Source organism: Lagopus leucura, unplaced genomic scaffold (assembly GCF_019238085.1).
Source record: "Lagopus leucura isolate 7727_CA_CO unplaced genomic scaffold, USGS_WTPT01 Super-Scaffold_100157, whole genome shotgun sequence".
In the NCBI taxonomy this organism is placed as follows: Eukaryota; Metazoa; Chordata; class Aves; order Galliformes; family Phasianidae; genus Lagopus; species Lagopus leucura.
The window spans coordinates 17,624,028-17,644,512 of record NW_024962334.1 but is presented as its reverse complement, the minus strand read 5'-3'; the positions used below and the strand labels follow the sequence as shown (position 1 = coordinate 17,644,512).

General features: G+C 37.7%; 1 protein-coding gene across 1 annotated transcript; it reads right to left on the bottom strand.

The window, feature by feature from the left end:
* Window positions 1-358: 358 nt before the first annotated feature.
* HACL1 (2-hydroxyacyl-CoA lyase 1) lies at window positions 359-20,476 on the bottom strand. Its single transcript, XM_042888447.1, has 17 exons — window positions 20,372-20,476; window positions 20,181-20,285; window positions 17,402-17,442; window positions 16,089-16,169; window positions 12,068-12,140; window positions 11,481-11,558; window positions 10,400-10,494; window positions 9,854-9,966; window positions 8,256-8,391; window positions 7,326-7,431; window positions 6,228-6,311; window positions 5,900-6,001; window positions 5,133-5,287; window positions 3,727-3,885; window positions 3,325-3,432; window positions 2,468-2,654; window positions 359-2,074 (listed from the first exon to the last, which is right to left on the bottom strand). Exons 1-17 carry the CDS (start codon window positions 20,420-20,422, stop codon window positions 2,042-2,044), a joined length of 1,707 nt encoding a protein of 568 aa, XP_042744381.1. The 5' UTR covers window positions 20,423-20,476; the 3' UTR covers window positions 359-2,041.
* Between the last annotated feature and the right edge of the window lie 9 nt (window positions 20,477-20,485).

The window sequence follows — 20,485 nt, the reverse complement described above, 5'->3', positions numbered from 1 at the left end:
CATTCCATCTCTACTGAAATGTAGAATACATATACTTAGCTGTTACAATGTAGAAGTTTGTATTATATCATGCATTAGTCTATTCAACAACTATCAGAAATTGTGCCAAATTCTTTTCTGAACTTTCAAAAGCTCAGTGGCATCTAAACTGATATTATCACCTCTCTACAGTTTCTATTCTTTACTTTCCATTTTCCATCTGTCTTTATTAAAATGAACAGTGCATGCTATTGTGACTATTCAACAAGATGCTCTACAAATCCAACTTAAACTGATTTCTAACAGCTGACATAAAAAGCTGCTGTAATTCAGGTTAGTTCTATGACTCTATGATTTTATCATTAAAGAAGAAACACCATGAAAATCACTTTTTATTGATTTAAAAAATATAAAACAAGAATCTCTGTATTTGCTTATCTAATACAAATGATCTCCCCTCCGACCAGTCCCAGCATTATCTTTTACAGACATTCTGAATCACCATAATGCAGTGTGTTTAATTGCTGCAACATATTAAAATAAATCTGTGGAGAGCATGAAAGAAGAATTAAAGAAAATCTGTGACAAGATCCAATGTCATTCCACATTCCCTGCAGAAGGCCCCACAGAACAAAACTCTCCTGTCTTATTCATGAGTTGCATCTCCTCAGTGGATTTTATCTTTTTGCAGTTCTTACCATCCTGTGGATATTACCTTCATTGATGCAAGTACCCATGCAGCACTATGAATATCACCAAGCACACTGCACGTATAATCTTATCTCCAGTGATCTGCAGTGATCTTTGTCTTGTGAGAAGTGTGTGGAGATAATGTTGCTTAATAGTAATCCACAGCCTCCTGCCAGGCCCAGACTGAAGTTTAAGAACTCAGGTTTGCTTTTTACAGCAAACCTAACTGTAGTCAAGGATCTCATGCCAGCCCAGTCCCTATCTTCATTCATCCAAATGAATTTGATTGGTTAAGTAACACTTAATGTTAACGAAATAACTGACAGTGAAGACACCAAAACCCAATTAGAGCCAGAATTTTCTCTTATACATCTATAACAACAAAGAACCTCCCAGTGCACTTAAGAACAAATGAAGTAACCTGCTTGGTAGTGTACTGCAAAAGTATAGTTGCTGTAGGTCACTGTGACAGAAGCACAGAGAAAAAGCTCCTTTTAAAGTGTGAGCTCTAGTTCAGGTTGCCAGATGCAACAACAGGTGAAGATGCAGTAAATACAGCCTCAAGTAGACCAATCTGCCCTCTTCAAAATCTCAAACTCAAGTGCAATAGACAAAATCAGTCCTTATCACAGAATTGCAGAAGTTGGAAGGGACCTCAAGAGATCATCAAGCCCAACCCCCCTGCTAAAGTAGGTATCCTACAATAGGTGGCACAGGTAGCTGTCCAGATGGGTCTTAAGCATCTCCATAAAAGGAGACACCACAGCCTTTCTAGGCAACCTGCTCCAGTGCTGCATCACCCTTACAGTAAAGAAGTTATTTCTGACACACTGCTTCTACCTGGAGTAGAAGCTAAAAAAGCATCATGTAAAATCATTAAGCGACTGTTTCCCCAATTGGCTCCAAAGCACAATTATTCCAATGAGCACTTGTACAATACTTCATTTCAGCAATCACAGGATAAGGTCTCAAAACAAGTAGCACCAGTTAAAAACGAAGCTACTCTAATTCCAGACTGCCTAAAATTTCTGTATTTCTAACAGTGTAAAACTGTCAGCATACTCTCTTCTTCCAGAACCCCTAAAATTTTAATTCACAAATCGTGATGACTATAAGTTTGAGTAAATGAAAAGTTATGCAGCCTCATCATCTGTATTTCTGTGCAGTCTACTAAGGGAGTCTGATATACATTAAAATGTGTCCTGTTCACTACACAGTTACTTAATTTCATCATTTAAAGATTACTCTGATATCAATTTTTAATTTCCATTTTGTTCCACTGTTTACGTAAGAGTTGCATTGTTTCCTCTTCCAGAAACCAATTTAGTTTTGCTTCATGCATGTCTTGCACCATGGCCAACTTCATCTTCTTTTACAGGTTAGAACGAGTAAGCCAGGGAAATTCCTGGAAGCAAAAAAAACCCAAAACAACAATAGAATAAAATATGCATCAGAATGGTTACACAGTAAGAGGAATAGGATACAAAGATGTATTAACTACCAGATGGAATCTACTTCACAATGTCTGATCACAAAAAAAGTTATCCCCTTTTGTCAAGAGGGAAAAGGAACAACTGCTACTTCTGGTAACAGTAAAGAGACTGAGTTTTGGTAAGAGCCAGTGAAGAAAACAAAAAAAAACAAGGAAAAAAGACAACACAGTATAAATCTCCCATATCTGAAGAGAATCTTTTTGCCTTGCAATCACCTCAACGTTCTCTGCAGCTTTTGTGATGCTTCCTAAGCATTTAAGATGTATCCCCACATGAAGCTCACAAAAAATTGAAGACATAAATACCTGTTTCTTTCTTTCAGACTGTGGATCAATCATTACATTTATAAGAGAAGGTGCTCGCTTGTCAGCCAAACTTGCTTTCACAGCATTCTGCAGTTCTTCTGGTGTATTAACAAAGTATCCTTTACCACCAAAGGCAGACATAACTTGCTCATAGCGTGCATTTGGAAGGAGGGAAACAGGAGGCGCACTGTGAAGAAATAGAAACCTCTGATAAAAGGCAGGGAAGAGTTGCCAGATTGACAGATTTCATTACTTTAGCACTGATTTTCAAGTATGAGATTATTATTGTTCCAGCCTGATAAATTCTTCTGGGCTAGAGGAGTGTGTTTCCTATACCACTATTAGGCTGCATTTTAATCTGGAGACACTCATCAGCAGTCTTTTAGCCTAGCTCCCCCTGTACAGGGAAGTCCAACGTAGACTTGAAACAAAAGCCTCAGGTAGTTTTGGAGATGACTGGCATGTTGGAGGTTGACCAAATATGAACTCCATACCATGGAGCTTGAACCTGAGATGACAAACAGTGTGCAATTTCTCTGCCATACAGTTGTCCAAACAATAGTCTGGAATATTAGTTCCTGCTTTGTATAATATATATATTACTGTAATATTAGTAACCTACTTTGGCAGGGGGTTGCACTCGATGATCTCTGGAGGTCCCTTCCAACCCCTACAATTCTGTGATTCTGCGATTCCTCGCCTTTGGTAACAGGTTCTTATTTACATGAACTTACCCCAGGGCTAAATTAATTTCATAAAAAACTTCCATCTGGATCACAAAGCATTAAAAGTGAAACAGAATGGCCATTTTGGCCACTTCTACTTTAATTAACAAGACATACTTAGAAGTCATTCACCTTGTAACAGGATCTCCGTACTGTAACATCTCTTTCCAGCTGCCTGCATCCAAACCAGTGTAGATCCCATTGTTGTTTACTATGATAATCAAGATTGGCAAGTTGTACCTACAAAGAGATGTATTTGGAAGAATTAGGAAATACCTGTGCCTTTTCATAAGGCATTAAAAGTATTCCTTTTTAGTAAAAATAAGATGATTAATAGAATATACATATCTATCACATCAATCTGAAAAATCATCTATTCATCACATGGCAGAACAGAAAAACTACTCTGTATATTTTTGGGTTGTTTTTATGTGTTTTTAAGCGCACCCTGTCTAATAGCAGCACCTCAGCCTTCCAGTTTAATTGATACTGGCAATATATGAAGAAGGCATCCCTGAGCAAAAAAGCAGTTACCTGCAAATAGTTTCCACTTCCATCCCAGAAAATCCAAAAGCACTGTCTCCTTCTATGCAGACGACTCGCTTCTCAGGTGTTCGGTCTTTGGCCACCAGCGCAGCTGCTATGGCAAAACCCAGTCCAACTCCCATTGTTCCAAAAGTTCCTGCATCAAGCCTAAGGGCGAGAACACACAATTACTTTCCAAGTTAACTACTCAAGCTTTATTTCAACTTTTAATAATTCCTCACAGATTATTAAAATAATGTCTCATAAATATATGTACAGAGATACCAGATATATGGATGATGATAGTCAGTTAAATATCAGATAAGGCTGCAAATGTCTTGAGACAAACATACCAGAACTAATTAAAACTGAGAACTATTATACACTAGTAGTATTCCGATAGTCTATTCTTACACACTCCTAACTTGCATAGTAACAATATTTCAAAAACCATTTGGTTACTCCAGAGATAGGCAGACTACATGAAATCTTTCTATATTTAATTCCTTGAAAATTTAGTCTGAAGGCCATCAATTAAATAATGCTGTCCAAACTTCAGCCTTCTGTTCAACTTTAGAAATCAAATTGCAGTCTGTAATTAAGTTTGATCATTTCAATCAGAAGCACATAATGGATACAAAAGAAGAACTAGATTATTCTAGGGTTAGCTTTTAAAATTTGCTTTCAGATATGTCCGATCCCGTATGAAAAAGGCAACAATTAACATTACTGTGTCCTTATTTATGAAAGGGGGAAAAAAATGTAAACTCTTCCCCAACTTAACTGGAAGCAAGCTTCGTTGGTCAGTTGATTAGTTTTTGTTTTGCTTACAAATAAATATTTTTAGGGTCACTTAAGACTTCAGTGCTAATTTCACAAAAAAGGCTCTAAGCTTCCCAGTCACATCAGAAGCATCACTTCAACAGTCAGAACTTGCTCTTCCCCTTCCTGTTCAAAAAATAGCAGTTAATTCCCACTTATAATCATCATAAGTTTGGGATAGCTGTCCATAAAATGACATACCCGTGCTTTCAAATTTGGGTGACTACATCTTAAGCATGCAGATTTGCATGAAAGTATGCTCAGTGTATAACACCATTTTCAAAGTGAGGTCCTTCCTCTTATGCTTTTCCTGGCGTTTTTTTTCCCCGTTCGTTGAAGTGTTGTTTCAAAGAAACGAGAGAAACTATCACTCTTGTGTTGCAAACTACACAGACAGATCATGGAGAACGATTACAATCTACAGAAGGACATTAGTATAGGTGTGTATAACGTCCTTCAGACCTTCTCCAACATACGTACATTTATTTTACTTAGACTCTTTAAAAAGCATGACAGAAATTCTGGACCACAATGCTTTTGTTTTATATATAAATCTAGTCTGTTGAGCCAGCACAACAAGGAAAATATCACACCTTTGACGGGGATGATAGTTAGGAAGCATAGTTCGCCCGATGTCCATGGTGTTTGCTCCTTCGCTTACCAAAATGCAGTCCTTGGGTATCAGTTCTCTGATGTGATGAAAGACTGTGTAATAATTCATGGGCAGGGATTTTTGTAATGCTAAATCCTTAAAAATAAAAGAATCTAGAATAAGGTGAAGAACTGAGACATGTAAATAATACTATGGAAATAGAAATGTACTATGTTAGGTAAGGATGAAGTTATTTGGACTTCCATGCTATACTTCCAGGTCTGCTTTACCTATTCTGGTGACACAACATATTTATCTGAGGCTCACTGTGGTCAGCAACCTGCTCCCTTGGCTGGCGGTTTAAACTGAGAGATGCATGATTTTTTTTTTCAACCACATGTTTCACTGCTGATCAGTCTAAACACTGTCATCTGTATACTGGGAGATAGTTCTGAAGGGTGATCTGCTGCAATTAATCTACTTAAAAATCCACTTTGTAAAAGTGCATCATCAAGAATATGAGTTGTATAAAGCTAGACACATTCTAAGTGTCTGTGGAACCTTGGCATAAAAGCTATTTGCATTTGACATAGATTATGCTGCCACCAGCCTTGCTAAACAGCACAGTTACAGAGGAAAACAAAGAATGAATCCATTCTGTGTGATGTCCAAAGTAAATGAGGAGTTTGAGTACAGAGCAGAGATAAAACTGACTGTGTATCAGTCCCTCTTAAGGTGAGAAAATGGATTTGTTTAACATAATACTACCTTTGATCTTTCCTCATTGTTCAGCATTTTCTCTCTTAGTCTCTTCCACCACTCTGAATTAGAGGGGTATTTCAAAGGTCTTTTGCTGAATTCTTCTAAAAGCTGGAAGAATATTTGAGATGATGTAGATTTCTTTCAACGTATTTAAAAAATACCACACGCATCAAGAATGTTATGCCTGCACAAATCAGAATCTTTACCACTACACCAGATGCAAAGCATGAAAATGCTGCACGAAAAAAAGGCTTCTTCTTGTGTTTTTTTTTTTTTTTTAATTATGTAAGAGACAACTACAGTAAAAACAGGAAGACATCTGACATTACATTACCTGCTTAGTTATGGCGTTTATATCACCTAATAACATTGCAGCTGGCCTCACATTATTCCCCATCTCTTCTGCACAAATATCAATCTGTATTTCAAAAAGAAAGACTACCATTAACTCAAAGATATTAAAGGGATATTTTTTTCCCCAATTCATGTGAGGAACATTGTCTGACTCTCTTTATACCTTGTTCTGGCCAGATAGTCTTCTTTCTCTTTCACTGAAACAACATCAGGAAGTTTTTTATTGAAAATAAAATTTTAATATCCACCTTTGACAGTTAAAAACCAACTACAAATGAGCTTAAAAAGTATTTTTAAGAAAAAGATTTATTTATTTATTTTTTAAAGAAAAAGAAAAGATAAAGAGATATATTGATTTGAAAAGTCAAAAGGAATTCTACTTTAAAATTTGCTACTCCTCGGGAAACTGAGATAAAGCTCCAGACCACTGCAAGCTGGAGAGGCACATCAAAGTAAGCCAACTACTTCTCAGTCAGAGACTCTTACAAGAGAAGATTTTGAGGGCATAATCAGTTTAACAACTTTTCTATGAGCTGGCACACTTCCAAATAATTAATTGGTTAAACAGCCTTTCCTTCTCTTTTCCCATGAGCATTACTGAGTGACTGAGCTGTTGCAAAGACTGACTGACTCTGAATCCGAAGCTAATTGTATTTTGAAAAAATCCAGCTGAGGGCAGTCAAACAGTGAGAAAGGTTTCAAATTTCAGGACAATTTGTTTTCAATCACTGAAATTCCAGTGCTCCAAATATCACATACACATCATGAGTCTAATCCTGCATTAGTCAATTGCACACAAGCATCTGCTCTTCCCACGACACCAACACCAGGTCCTTAATAGCTGGAAAAACTCTGTAACCGTTTTTTGAAAAAATGCAAGGAAGTAAAAACTAAATAAAAATTAAAGAAATCAGAACTATTTCTACAGAACTACCACATCTATATGCACTCAACTGCATTGTCTGCATGGCAGTATTTTTCATATGAACTATGCTACCAAAATAATTAGCAAAAACTACTGTAGGCAATGCTGGAACACAGAGGACATCCTTTAACTGACAACTGTTTTCTTCCTCACCTGAATAACCTTTACATCTTGTCGGAACCTCGGTGGAAGTCCAAAATGCAAAATCCAGTTCAACCTCGCACCAAGCAAGATGATTACATCAGCATGTAGTAATGCCCTACCAAGGTAAATAAGAGAATTAGATGGAAGAACTATTGATAAATTTAACAGTGTTTTCAAAATTACAAGTAATCCTAACCATCGCAGTAAGCACAAGAATATACATAGGTTGCTTAGAAAGTAATTCCTATTTATATCCATGGAAACTACAACAGATGCAAAGAGCACGAGAACACTACATGACAGAGCAAGATCTCAGCTACAAAACTATTTTTGACATAGTCACCACCATTAGCTATGCATTTTTGCCAGCAATGGACATGAGCCTGCACACTGTGCTCATAGACATCTGCACCAGCAGAAGTGACCCACTGTTTATGAACAGTGTTTTGCCACCCACCATCTCACTGTGCTGACATCCACTGCTCCCTGCTTCTGTTCTGTAAAAGGTGTACTGCAAACACCATGCAAATATAGCAGACAGCAGAACTTGAGCTGCAATATGTGCTTCTTATGCTTCTGTTTAAGGTGTTAAAATAAAAGCCTAATAGTTTTTCTAGACCACTAAGCTAAGTATTTCAGATAAACTGCTCATAAGTTTCCTTTAACGTCATGAAATGCATGATAACAACATAGGTTTTATTAGCTACAGAATATTATCTCTCAGATGAATTATCTTCCTGGCCAGCATTTTAAGCATTGTCAGAAGCAATATACCTAAACTTGTTGCTTCTTCTCAAGCAAGATCCTCAGAGCTCTATAATGAAGTATAAAATATCTGAAACAATTTCTTATGTATACATTTTGTCTTCCCTGGAATTTGTAAACCTCCCCAATTCCCAGCTGTTTCCTCAGATGTTAGAAGTCTTGCTTTACACTTACGTGGATCTTGCTGCAGCTACACAATTTGGATGGTTATCAGGAACTACTCCTTTTGCCATTGGTGTAGGCAAAAAAGGCAGTCCAGAAAGGTCCACAAACTTTCTGATGTTGTTTTCAGCATGTGAATAAGCAGCACCTGAATGAAATAAAAGGGATGCTTAACACTACAGAAACCTACTGCATCCACCTGAATTTCAATTAGATTACATTAGTGGCAGAAAGAGTAGTACTTCCCATTATGAAAGCTGTCTGTTATTTTTCACTCTGGAAAACTCAAAAGATAACACACCAAAAAGAGGCATTTGGTTTCACATTTCCCATAGGTGAAGTTCTATATTATAGTACAGAGAGCTGTGCAGCAACAATGGGAGATGGCATTTGTGTCACATCATGTCCTTTTTTGCTTGCCCCGTTTATGGCCTTGTATCACAAGGTGTTATAATGATTTACCCCAGCAGGTCTATGGTAAGCCTTTAATGAAAACAGGAGAAGCTCAAAAAAAATTTGAAGATAGGTATTTGTGCATACATTTACTGTGGTGCTTTCTGCAGTACAAACAGCTGAATTAAGGTTGCCCAGAGCTGAGAATTGACCAGTCCCTGTGCCATTGCTTAAGTCCATGAGTTTGTACTAACAAGAATATATATAAAAGAATATCTGGACACATCTGTTGATTACATTTGAAGAAAAAACAGCATTTCTCAATTGCTGACATCAACAAAACACATTGAGCTTTCTACCTATCACAGAACACCCGTTAATTCACATGTATCAAGTCAGAGGAAGGAAAATACAAACCAACCTCTTCTGAAGTACTATCTACTGTTTCACTACCTAATTAATAATAAGACTCATCTAATCTCAATTATTTCAGTTTCTGGTTAAACACAGAACCTTTTTCTGAGATGCAGTTTATTCCAAAGTCTGAAGGAGAACTGTGTGGGTGAAATTAGTTGGTTATTTCAGTTCTACTGCACCCTAATGAACCCATATCTTTCATAGAAATGCCCCTGCGTGGATTGACATTCCAGAAGAAGTGACTAAAATAAGTGAACCAGCACAGAAAATAATTATCCCCTGTCTTTAGGGACACTCCTCTTTCAGAAATGAAATACACTGGCAGAGTACGATGGAAAATCTACGAAGCAGCAGTAACAGCAACATCTGCTGTGCTGCTTCATGACAGACAGCCTGGCACTTGCAGTAAGTCCACATGGGAAAGTGACCTTTGGTTAATTTGTTTCTTGACAATGGTAGAGAATATCACTTCTGTATTCTGATACAATTTGCCTGGAACTTTCGAACTTCCTGTACTGGTTCTACAGTTAAGAACACAGTTATCTGGTTGTTGGTTTTTTTGTTTTTTTTTTTTTTTGTTGTTGTTTTTTTTTTTTTTTTTTTTAATTTGTATTTCATAAGTTGATTCTTCTTTTAACATAGATGAGAAACAGAACAAAATAAAATGCTTTAAAAAAAAAAAAAAAAGGAAATTTTAACGTCAGATTTCAATGTTTTTATGTAGAACGTACAATGGAGGGGAAAAGAAATATCTTTAGTCATTGCTCTCATCCTGCACTTACACAGTCAAAGCATACTACCTTTTCCAATGATTAGCAAAGGCTGCTTGGCATGAGCAATGATAGATGTTGCTTCAGATACAGCAGACTGCTCAGCTGTGCTGATGGGAGGTGGTGGGCAGCATTCTACATACCTGGAAGCAGGTTAAAAAAAAAAAAAAAAGAAAAGAAAAAAATCAAAACAAGGAATAACAAAAAATAAAACCTATTGCTTAGCACAAAAATCCCTGCATTACCCACAGAATTTATCAGAACAGGACAAGCATATCTTTAAAACAGATTCTGAAGTTTTTGTTGCTACTTGCACAATTAAAGAAACATACATCAATCTGTGAATCTCTGAAACGATGCGACTAAGACACCATCATAGGAATTCATTTATTTTCACACATTTCAACAAAAACTACAATCCATATCACATGCTATAACTGAAAGTTAAAATTCAAGGCTGAATTTTTGATGTTATTATTGCTACCTTATAGCAAAACATTTAATCTCTTGTTGTTATCTTTTTCCTAAGGCAAAGCAACTTAAAAATACAGGAAACTAAATGTAAGCTGTACGCACTTGACAGAGCTCTTATTCACCTGAAGATTCACAAAATCCCCAGGTATGTCAATGTAACAGGAACCTGGGCGGCCATATATACTGGTTCTTACAGCCTAGAAAAAAAGATGATCAGAATTTTAACCACTGTGTGAAAGGTTGTTAGAAACCTCTAAGTTTGAAGATCACAGTCTGCAGTGAAGGAACACGCTGCTTATGATTACTGAATCATCACAGGGAAAATTCCCTTCAATTGTTTTATACCAACTCATTTAAGGTTTGATTGTTATTTACATTTCTGTCTGTGAACAGCACTAGATTTATATTCTTTAATTAATTTGGCATAAGACAACTGTATTATAAGCAGTTGTATTTGGAAACACTAAAGTAAACTTTTATGCTGACTTTTTATTTCAAGTAGCATGAACAAAGAAAGAAAACAAGACGACTATCTTCTATTACGTTCTTAGTTCTTCTGTTACAGGTAAGCACTCTGCTGAATTTGCACTTCTGAAAACAGCTACGATGCCTGCAGAATTTAGGCTGACGTGGTTGAAGCGTTACTACAGAAATAAGAGACTTTCCTAGCTCATTCCGAAGCACAAAGATAAGAACCTTTCTTTCTCTCATGCAGACACAAACAAAAAAAAAAGCCAGCAAACAAGCGAAAAAGACGCTCCCAAAACTAAATGTAACCATCTTCACCTCCATCCCTCCAAATCTCCTTCACATAATGAAAGCACTTCATAGAAGAGCCTGAGAGCTAACAGAGCTGAAGTTTATGGTGTTGTATTTCTAGTTCTTGCACATTTCCCTAAAAGCATTTCTCATAAAAATAAACATCAGACAGGACCAGCATCTATTCCTAACATATTCGATAGCGCTACCAATACAAGAACCTTTCTGGTTGTGATCTTACTCAGTCAACCACTGCCAAACATTTGCAGGATTGAAGTAGTTGTAGTCACAACTTCACAAAACAAAGAAACAAAAAACCCAAAACACACAAACAAACAAATGAAAACAACAAAAACCCCACAGACCTTATGCAGTAGGAGTCATCTACTTGGTGTTCTGCTGTTAATTCAGTACTTTTTCATACCTTTTCAATAACAGCAGGAATGACTTCCAGGCTGCTTGGACGGACAGATAGTTTGTTATACAGCCTAGCAGCTTCAACCTAAAGAAATGCATATAACCATTACACTGATTTATCAACGTAATTCAGTCTTTTCCAACTCGCTTCAACATGAATAAATTGAAAAAAGGCCAAATTAAAAGCAACAAGGTGTCAAATGCCACACAGAAAAATGCAGTTCCTCTTGTGATATAAACTGGCAAGCTATACTTCTTGAGGCTCTTACATATTTGTTTCCAGAAAGTGGTGTTTCTTTTTCTTGGAAAGTTTATTTTGCTTTCTTTCATCTCAGATGAGACAGACAAGGGTGATTTATCCCAGCCGAGAATCTAAAACCCAGCACGAATTCTAGCATGGCTATGGACAAAGAAATTCCAAGTGGTCCAGTGAAGTACACAGTGACAGTTTCAAACCAGTAGATGGAGCAAGTCAACAGATCATCAAATCTGCTAGGAAATGCCAGCATCTGGGATTCTTACTCCCATGCTAAGGAAAAATATCACCAGGTATTTAACTGAAGCCATTTTGGAGAAATGGAAATGTCTGCGTACCTGTGGGAATTCCTGGAAAGCTCCCATGGTTTCCTGATTTCTGTCAGAAGAGCCTCCAATTACAATCAAAGGCCTAGGAAAGTATAAACATGCATACATATATTTTTATAACTGCACTCACATCTGCAAACTTACTTTATAATCAAATCTTAATACTGTTGAGACCTCAGCAGGAATTGAAAATGACCAGCATACTACAGGAGTAAATCCTAAATACAACGCTTGACTTCCTAGCATCCTTTGATTCATCAGTTTGAGGACATTCTGGCCATATGAGATGATCTCCATCTAGCATAAAAATTCTAAAATCTCATATTGCTAGCTACTTTAATTCATTTGGTAGCATAAGTGAGAAAATAGTTGGAGAGAAATGACAATTTCTCTCACAACAAATACTAAGATTTGTTTGCAAGAGACACTGTAATGTGCAGAAACACTAGAACTGAGAAACACAGTAGGACGTGATGTTTTCAGAATTAATTTTCTTTGCGTACCACCTGGAATGCAACAGAAATTAACTGAGTATTTGACAGCTCTTCTCCTTGCATTCAGTTCTTACTTCAAAAAATCTCCAAAGACCAAGGAGACAAACAAAAACCTAACAGGTTTATAAGTGGCACTGTTCTTAAACTGGTTACAACTATGTGTGAAACATGGTGCTAGCTTACAATATGAGTAATACACTCCACATTAAAACACTTTTGTTGTCAGTTCCACAAAACACAATCATTATCCCATGGTGAATAAAAATTGGTCTCTCATTGAGTTTGTAGGTCAAAACTGAACTTCCTAAAGTGCTAAATGCTGGATCAAGAAGAGAAAGCTCTCATATTAATTTGCACATTCATCCATACTGAACTGAAACGCTGACCCAATGTTTCAAGCCTAGTTTTTCAGGCTCCTAAATGATTTCTCCTCAGACACAGCCTTTCCTTTGATTGCATTTACATATACAATGCGTTAAGATGAAACATTAACAGCACACTCGAAGCATAGCCCTAAATTTAGACACTCCTAAGATTTTGGGATATGTTTATCTAGATCCAAGACTCATATTCAGACTATTGTCTGCCACAAATTAAACCTCAGTTTGAATACCTGGACATGGTGAGATTAGAACTTCAGGCTGTGTCTCACTTCTATTACAAACCCTTATGGAAAATGCATTTGGTGAATACTTCATAGATATTTTATTCCACTGATGTACTGGTTGTTTTTTTTCCCCCTCTCCTCCCAGCAAAACGATTACTTCTATCCATATACAATCAGTCTGTTTCACTGCAACAAACTTTACATTCCTTTCACTTCTCTTTTTCAATTCTTTTTATTTAAAAGTTCTCATAAATAAAACAAAATAAATTCTATTTAGGAGTAGTAATCCCAACATACAATATACACATACAATGAAGAGAATGTTACATCTTTAACATGGCAAGCCCCAACAGTTACACTACAAAAAGATCTCGCACTGCTTGAAATCTTAGAATCATAGAATCCTTGGGTTGGAAGGGACTTTAAGGACCACCTAGCAATCCTGCAATGAACAGGGACATCCACAGCTACATCAGGTTGCCCAGGGCCCTATCCAGCCTCACCCTGAAAGTCTCCAGAGACAGGACATCAACTACAACACTAGATAACCTGTTCCAGTACCTTACCTCCCTCACTGTAAAAGACTTTCTCCTTATATCTAACCTAAATCTACTCTCTTTGAGCTTGAGTTACATAACTGCAACCAGAAATAAAGGTTTCACTCTATGTGATCACCACACTATACTTCTGGTCCAACAGTATGCATTTTTAAGAGCAGTGCTTGTTACTGCTGGTTAGATTTAATTAAGTCCAAATAGTGAAGCAGGAAGAACAATGTCTACAATTAAACTAATAAGAGCACCAAGCATTATGGATTTGCAAATGAAGAACTTATGTAAACTGAAAAAAACATTTCAACTGCAACCTCAGGTAAAGAACAATATTGCACCATGCCAGTCTAATGAAATCTTAAAACTATTGCAAACTATTTTTTGCTGACTACTTTTACAGCCTGAAATACAAACACTTTTACTCCGAATGAGGCAGGAGAGAAGGTGGCAGAGCTGTAGGTAATTTTTAACACATTTTACCCCCGGAAATGTAGCTTACCAAGGCCCCACTTGCAACCTAGTTGTCTTGATTTACATGCCTGACAGCTTGGTGGGACAAGCTTTCATGGTAAACTAAGGCACTTCTATTCAGTCAGTCAGTGCTTGACTTTCTTCCAGTCAATCCATAAGAGTTTTTTCACCTAAGAGGAGCTAAACAGAGGGGAATCAGAAGAATGGGTTTCCAGGCTTGAGGAGGATAACTCAGACTGAGCTTTAAGGACTATCACTTAGTTACTAAAGTCAGAACCGTTGGGGCCAGTTCAGCTATTAGCCCACTTGTGTGAGAAGCAAGTTGAAATTCAGATCACAGCAGCATGTCACAAAACCAGGTATAATGCCATAGAGTCACAAGACACAACAGTGAACTCTAATCTTGCCCTACAATGAGGGGAGAATATTTGGGCCTACGTCCCTTTTCATGACAGACAATTAGACTGTATAACCACGCACCTTAGCATGTCTCATGTTTTCAATCATCACATTAAGCAGGAGTAAGGAACAGCTGCTACTGAATGAAGTGATCCTCTCCTTCCTGGCTTCTCTTCCCTTCTAACACCTTATCTCCTTAATGCTTGACCAAGTCTCCATGCTGTGTCCAGTGAAACAGACTAGAAACCTCATCAGTAAACTCAACAGAAAAATCACTGGTCTTCCTCTCTGAATGAAAGCACCATGTCTTTCACCAGGAATGCCAACTGAAAAGGTGAAAACACTTTTGAGACTCTAACATTCAGTGGAAGCTCTGAATAATGAAAGAGCCAAGGAAAGTTACCTTCATAAAGCTGAATTTAGCTCTCGTGTATGCTTATTTCTCTCCCTGAGGCACGTAACAGGCAAAAGGCAAGACTGGTGGGACTAATGGAAAAATGCCTGTTCAAAAATTGTGGGTTGCTCAGTGAAAACCCATCTCCTTTTTACTACAGTGTCTTCAAGTAAACAAGTCACTCCCTCATCCTTTTGCCAAGAATAGAGGCTTACACAAGATGAAGTTGGGTAAATAGAGCTTATCTCATACAAAAATCAGCTTGAGTGAAAAGAGCAACATGTCCTGTAAACTCATCAGCAAGCACCATAAACACTTCTTATTGCCAAATTCATGACTGTTCAAAAGAAAAACTTATTTATCTGAAGTCACATAGGGATAGCAAAACTTTGGTCAATAACTATTGACAAATTACAAAAAATAAAAATTCTGAACACTGCAGAACTTTTTTCAGTGTCAGAGACTTTGTTTAGTTGAGCTCCCATTACCAACCCTCCCTTTCCAATCAGCCATTACAAACCTATTTCTCCAGGTCACACGTACGTGGTATTACACAGCTTCTGCCCAAGTACTTCATGCAGCATTCTCAACAGCTTTGAGGGGCAGACCAGCTAAGGTTGTCACATCTCAGTGAAGGTTTGTGGGAGTAAATGCTATTGCTCTATACCATCTGATATATACCATATATATTGCTCTGTATGGGGAGCAAATGCAGATTTTAACAATGCAGTTGTCAATTTGTTCATGTATGAAATATGGAAAATACAGTAATTCATAAGCATTATGGCTCTCAAATATAGAAAAAACTCTGAAATTCTTCCAAAACTCAGTAAAGCGTTACAGGCTGTATCTTACCTTCATTTTCAAATGCATCCATGTAATAAGGTATATTGATAGACTTTTTAATAAACACATACTAGGGTAGAACAAAAAGGAAAACTTATCCATGAGGATACAAAAAGCTGAACTAAGTTACTTTTAGGGGGCACAAATGAAGAATTCACTACTCGCTACCTACAAGAAGAAAAGAAGGTCATATACTAAGTAGTGCAGAGCTCAATATCTACACCAAATGACAGTGAAGAGTTTTAAAGAGAAAGTGGAATTAAATTACCAGCAATTCATGGTTGCATTTGCCATCCCACCAAGGGTATGTAAAAAACCTGGACCAGAAACTACAAGACATACTCCCGGCCTGGACAGAAAAATAAAAAAGAAAGAAAAAAGGAAAGTGAGTACAGTAAACATCCAATTAATCACAAACAAAAATTAGTAAGATGTTGAAAAATAAGATATTAAAGTTCTATTCATGTTGTCACAATGCATGAACAACGTGGGATTTGTAGGAAGGACTAATAATGCAATCAGAAATTATTTATCTTTACCAGTGCAAATAAACAAGCAAGGGAACAGTTGTCACGTGCTACCCACAGACAGGTCCAAAACATATGGTGGCTTATCGTACTTAGCATTGTGATTATGCAGCATGATTATTGTTTTTTTTCTTTAATGCCTATGTGGAATTCGGTAAGCCACCTAAGTTGTCTCAACTCCACTTAAGCACTGGGTATCAACAAAAAGAGCTCACAAGGAGAGAGAAGGATCTGACTCAAAGCAAACTTTATTATAGTCTAAATCAAGCACAGGCATGTCTTATTCCAGATAAAGAGATAAAAATCATCATTCTTAATTACTGGGCATTTTCCAACAGTCCTGTGGGCTATGTAGATATGAGAATAAGAAAAAAAGAAAAGCTTATTTCTAGAGGATTATTGAAAGGAAGAAAAACCTCAAAACAGTTCTAATACTTGCAGATAGGAAAAGGATTGATCATCTGCATCAAGTCTGCATTTGTAAATGCACACCAGTTGCTGACTTCAGGAAAAAATCCATAGGATACTCAAACAGCAATACCCTTTATTTCACGGGCCACAGAATGCTTCCCAGCAGTGTTAAGAGCAAAATGCAGGAGAAGAGGAAAATCCAGCATTTCGTGTCAGGAGAAGCACATGATAAACAGGCAACCATGTAATTAGTCTCTGTATCAACTAGGTGTTTGTTGAGTGATATGACAAGATTAAGGTATGGCAGAGCAAGTCTACCAAGTTGCAATAAACGATGGCTGTTAGTTCTGCCCTTCATAGAGCAGTGTTAAACTACTCATAAGAAACCAGAAGAGAAAAATTTAAGGCACTTATAAGATTCACAGTATTACATGACTTTTAGCACCTCTTTGTTCCTGCCCTGAATCGTACCAACAGAAATACTGATAACTGTATTGACAAATAGTTTAAAACTGATGTTTCATTTTAATTGTTCTACATCTGCACACACTAAAAAAACCCAACTCCAAACCAAGCTTCTGTTGAATATAATATAGTTGATACAAATTATATCATTATAAATGTTGATAAATATAGAATTTACCTGCCAGTCAAATATCCAACAGCAGATGCAGCATAACAAGCCTATGGGAAATATTGTGGAGTTATACAGTTATTATTAACACGTGCACATTTCATGGTATGTAAATAACATTCAACAGCAGTACTGAAATTAAGCAAGTAAAGATGTTTCCCTGATAATTACAGCTTAAATAGAATTTCAAGCAGCCCTTTGCCCTTCCCTTTACAAAGATGTGCTTATAGAATCATTGAATATCTCAAGTTGGAAGGGACACTACAGACCATCAAGTCCATTAACCTTAAAATTAACACGAGCAAGAAATGCAGGTAGAACAGATACAGGCACTGGACTTCAAATTTGAAACTACTCATGTTAACACTGGGTTTGAAAGATAGCCAAAGCAGAGGATTGCTGTTCTTAGACAAGGAGGGTTTAATTAAATACTAGCCTGTTTTCAACTCAAATACAAGTAAACTAACATAACGTAACTAGTAAACTAGATTTAAGTGTTTTTGTACACACTGGTCCAGTAAAAACAATACTGACATGTCAAGGAGCAGCCCTGCAGCCCCTTATGCTAAATGTACTGGGACTGGCAGTAGGACTTCCAATCAGTGTGTTGCAAAATCTTGCTGCACCAACCTGAGCTTCATGCTTAGTACGTGATGTCAGATTCTGTTACAACGAACAGATTAATTACAGGCCTTGAAAATATGGCCTTTCAACCTACAAGTTGAAAGCAGGGGTCCCAGAATAGTAAACAACTATGCTGATGGCCAATTACTGGCCAATGCAGAAGTGCTGCTTTGAGAGCTGGGGAGGCTGTGCTTTTGCTTTAGAAAAAGTGGCAGTGTCTCAGCTTGGGAAAATAAAAGCCAGCAAAACAGACCAAAAAAACCCAGATGTTTAACAGGGAAGGCACCTGTCCTGACCTGAGAAATTAACACCCATCCAGTACTGCACTGTCCAGACAGGAAGGCCAAGGGTTCTAAACTGTTCAAAGGGCTGAAAGATTGTACAAAATGAGATCGTGAATCCAATGGGGGTTGAAAACAGAGGTCTGTTTTGCTTCCTTCCTTTTACTGGAAGATTCTCAAGAATTCTCAAGATTCTGCCAATCCTTGGCAGCTATGAGCATCTGCACTAGCTACAGTATATTGGATACTCATGACATAAATAGGATATGATTCTCAAAATCAGACTGCTTTAAGTATCTAGTGATAACTATTGTTAAAGAGGTAAACATTACCAATGTGTGTTAATGAATAGGGTTGTTTTGGTTTTTTTTTTTTTTTTTTTTTTTTAAATTTAAAACTAACCTATCAATCTTCTGAATCTATCACAGCAATCTGTAATTACTCAGGCAAAGACTCACGCCCCTACTGAGTTGCAACATAACCACCCAGTGTTCGAGGGCCAAGTGGGACATGAGTTAAACTACTACTAGCACATACGTACCATGTTGCAGGCCACGGGAGATTAGCTGCAGATAATTGACAGTGTCAACGAGCTTTCAACTTCATGCTTTAGTCTGATATTTCTAATCTAACAGTTTATTCTGCAAATGTGCTTTTGCTACAGCTAGTCTTAAAATGAGGTGTTCATCTGATTTCCATACATCTCAGATTACAGACATCTACCTTTACCTACACAGGAAGTACAGAGCTGTACACACAAGCACCACAACAATACAACTAACAAACTTGGACAACTAGAACTATGATGCATAAATATTAAATGTACACTGAATATATTGTGTGTACAAGGATCTTGCTCTCTTTACTGCCAAATTCTTCACTGAGGACAATCAAGAAAACAAAAACCATCACAAGATGCCATTAAAGAAATCTCAACATTTTGACACCACAACAAGTCTTTGTAATATTGTTCTTCCCCTAAGCAAAAATATCTCACTATTTACTGGAAGTAAGTGGAATATTTTTGCTGAGAGTGGTGAGGTGCTGGAACAGGCTGCCCAGAGAGGTTGGGGATACCCCATCCCTGGAGATATTTAAGGCCAGGTTGGATGGAGCCCTGGCAATCTCATCTAGCAGCTTGCATCCCTGCCCAAGGCGGGGGGGGGGGGTGGGTTGGGACTTGATGATCCTCGATGTCCCTTCCAACCCAAGCCATTCTATGATTCTATGATTTATAGAGAAAGATGTTTCTTGTCTTCTTTGTTCTCAGAAAATAGTCTAATAAGCAGTGATAAGTAGGAAAGCATCTAATTTGGCAGTGCAGAGCAATCTTCTCTGTTAATTACAGACACTACTACTAAACTAATTTTAATCATGTTAATAACTAAAACTGAAGTTAGAATAGCTGCAAAAAGACCTATGGGAATATAAAGAATATCAAATTCCTAATCCTTCAAAGGAACCAAATGTACCTTTAAAACATGACAGTATGTATTTGCCTCTCTCATGTTAGAGACTGATCTTCCACGTAGAGGCACATATTCCTGTCCAGGTCCTCACACTCATTAATATAACAATGCTGGGGTTAGACAGCAGAAAGACACAGCTCACGGCCACTTGGTTCAGGAGAGAAAGAAATGTTTTGTTCTCTGCCGCCAGCTAAGGAAGACTGACAAGAACAGAGGTGAAAATCGAAGCATGGAAAGCTGGCAGGTCATCTGTGAGCCATCCAGGAGCGATCTATGAGCAATTCTTGAAAGCCAGGTATAAACTTGATGTTGCTGGGAAATAAAACAAAAACCAAACGCAAAACCAGCGTCATGCTATCAAAACAGTCCCTGCGGCTAACTCGTGACTCCTGGGATCTAAGCTGGCATACTTACAGCCTGCTCGTTTCTCATCCCTATGTACTTGATTCCAGCTGCCTGCGCCGCAACTGCCACCTCAGTAATCGGAATACCGACAACGCCGAACATGTACTCGATATTCTAGAACGGAAACGTTAGAGATCAGAACGACTCCCAAAAGACGGCTTAAAAAGCATAAGCGCCAAGCATAAGCCCTACACTCTTACTTGCGCCCTGAGAGCCTCAGCGATAAGCTGAGCGCCGCTGAGCTCCTCCATGCTGCCGCTCCGACACAGCAGGAAGACGGAACGCCGCAGGCCGCGCGGTGACCAGTAAGCCAC

What these genes read in the sequence shown, in the direction of transcription:
- HACL1 (XM_042888447.1), bottom strand. Translation starts at nt 20,422, where the DNA reads ATGGAGGAGCTCAGCGGCGCTCAGCTTATCGCTGAGGCTCTCAGGGCG. An exon ending in AATGCAACCATGAATTGCTG is followed by an intron (nt 12,141 to 16,088) that starts GTAATTTAATTC and finishes ATACTTTCCTAG; the next exon opens with GCCTTTGATTGTAATTGGAG. An exon ending in GTAGCTGCAGCAAGATCCAC is followed by an intron (nt 7,432 to 8,255) that starts GTAAGTGTAAAG and finishes TTACCTTGGTAG; the next exon opens with GGCATTACTACATGCTGATG.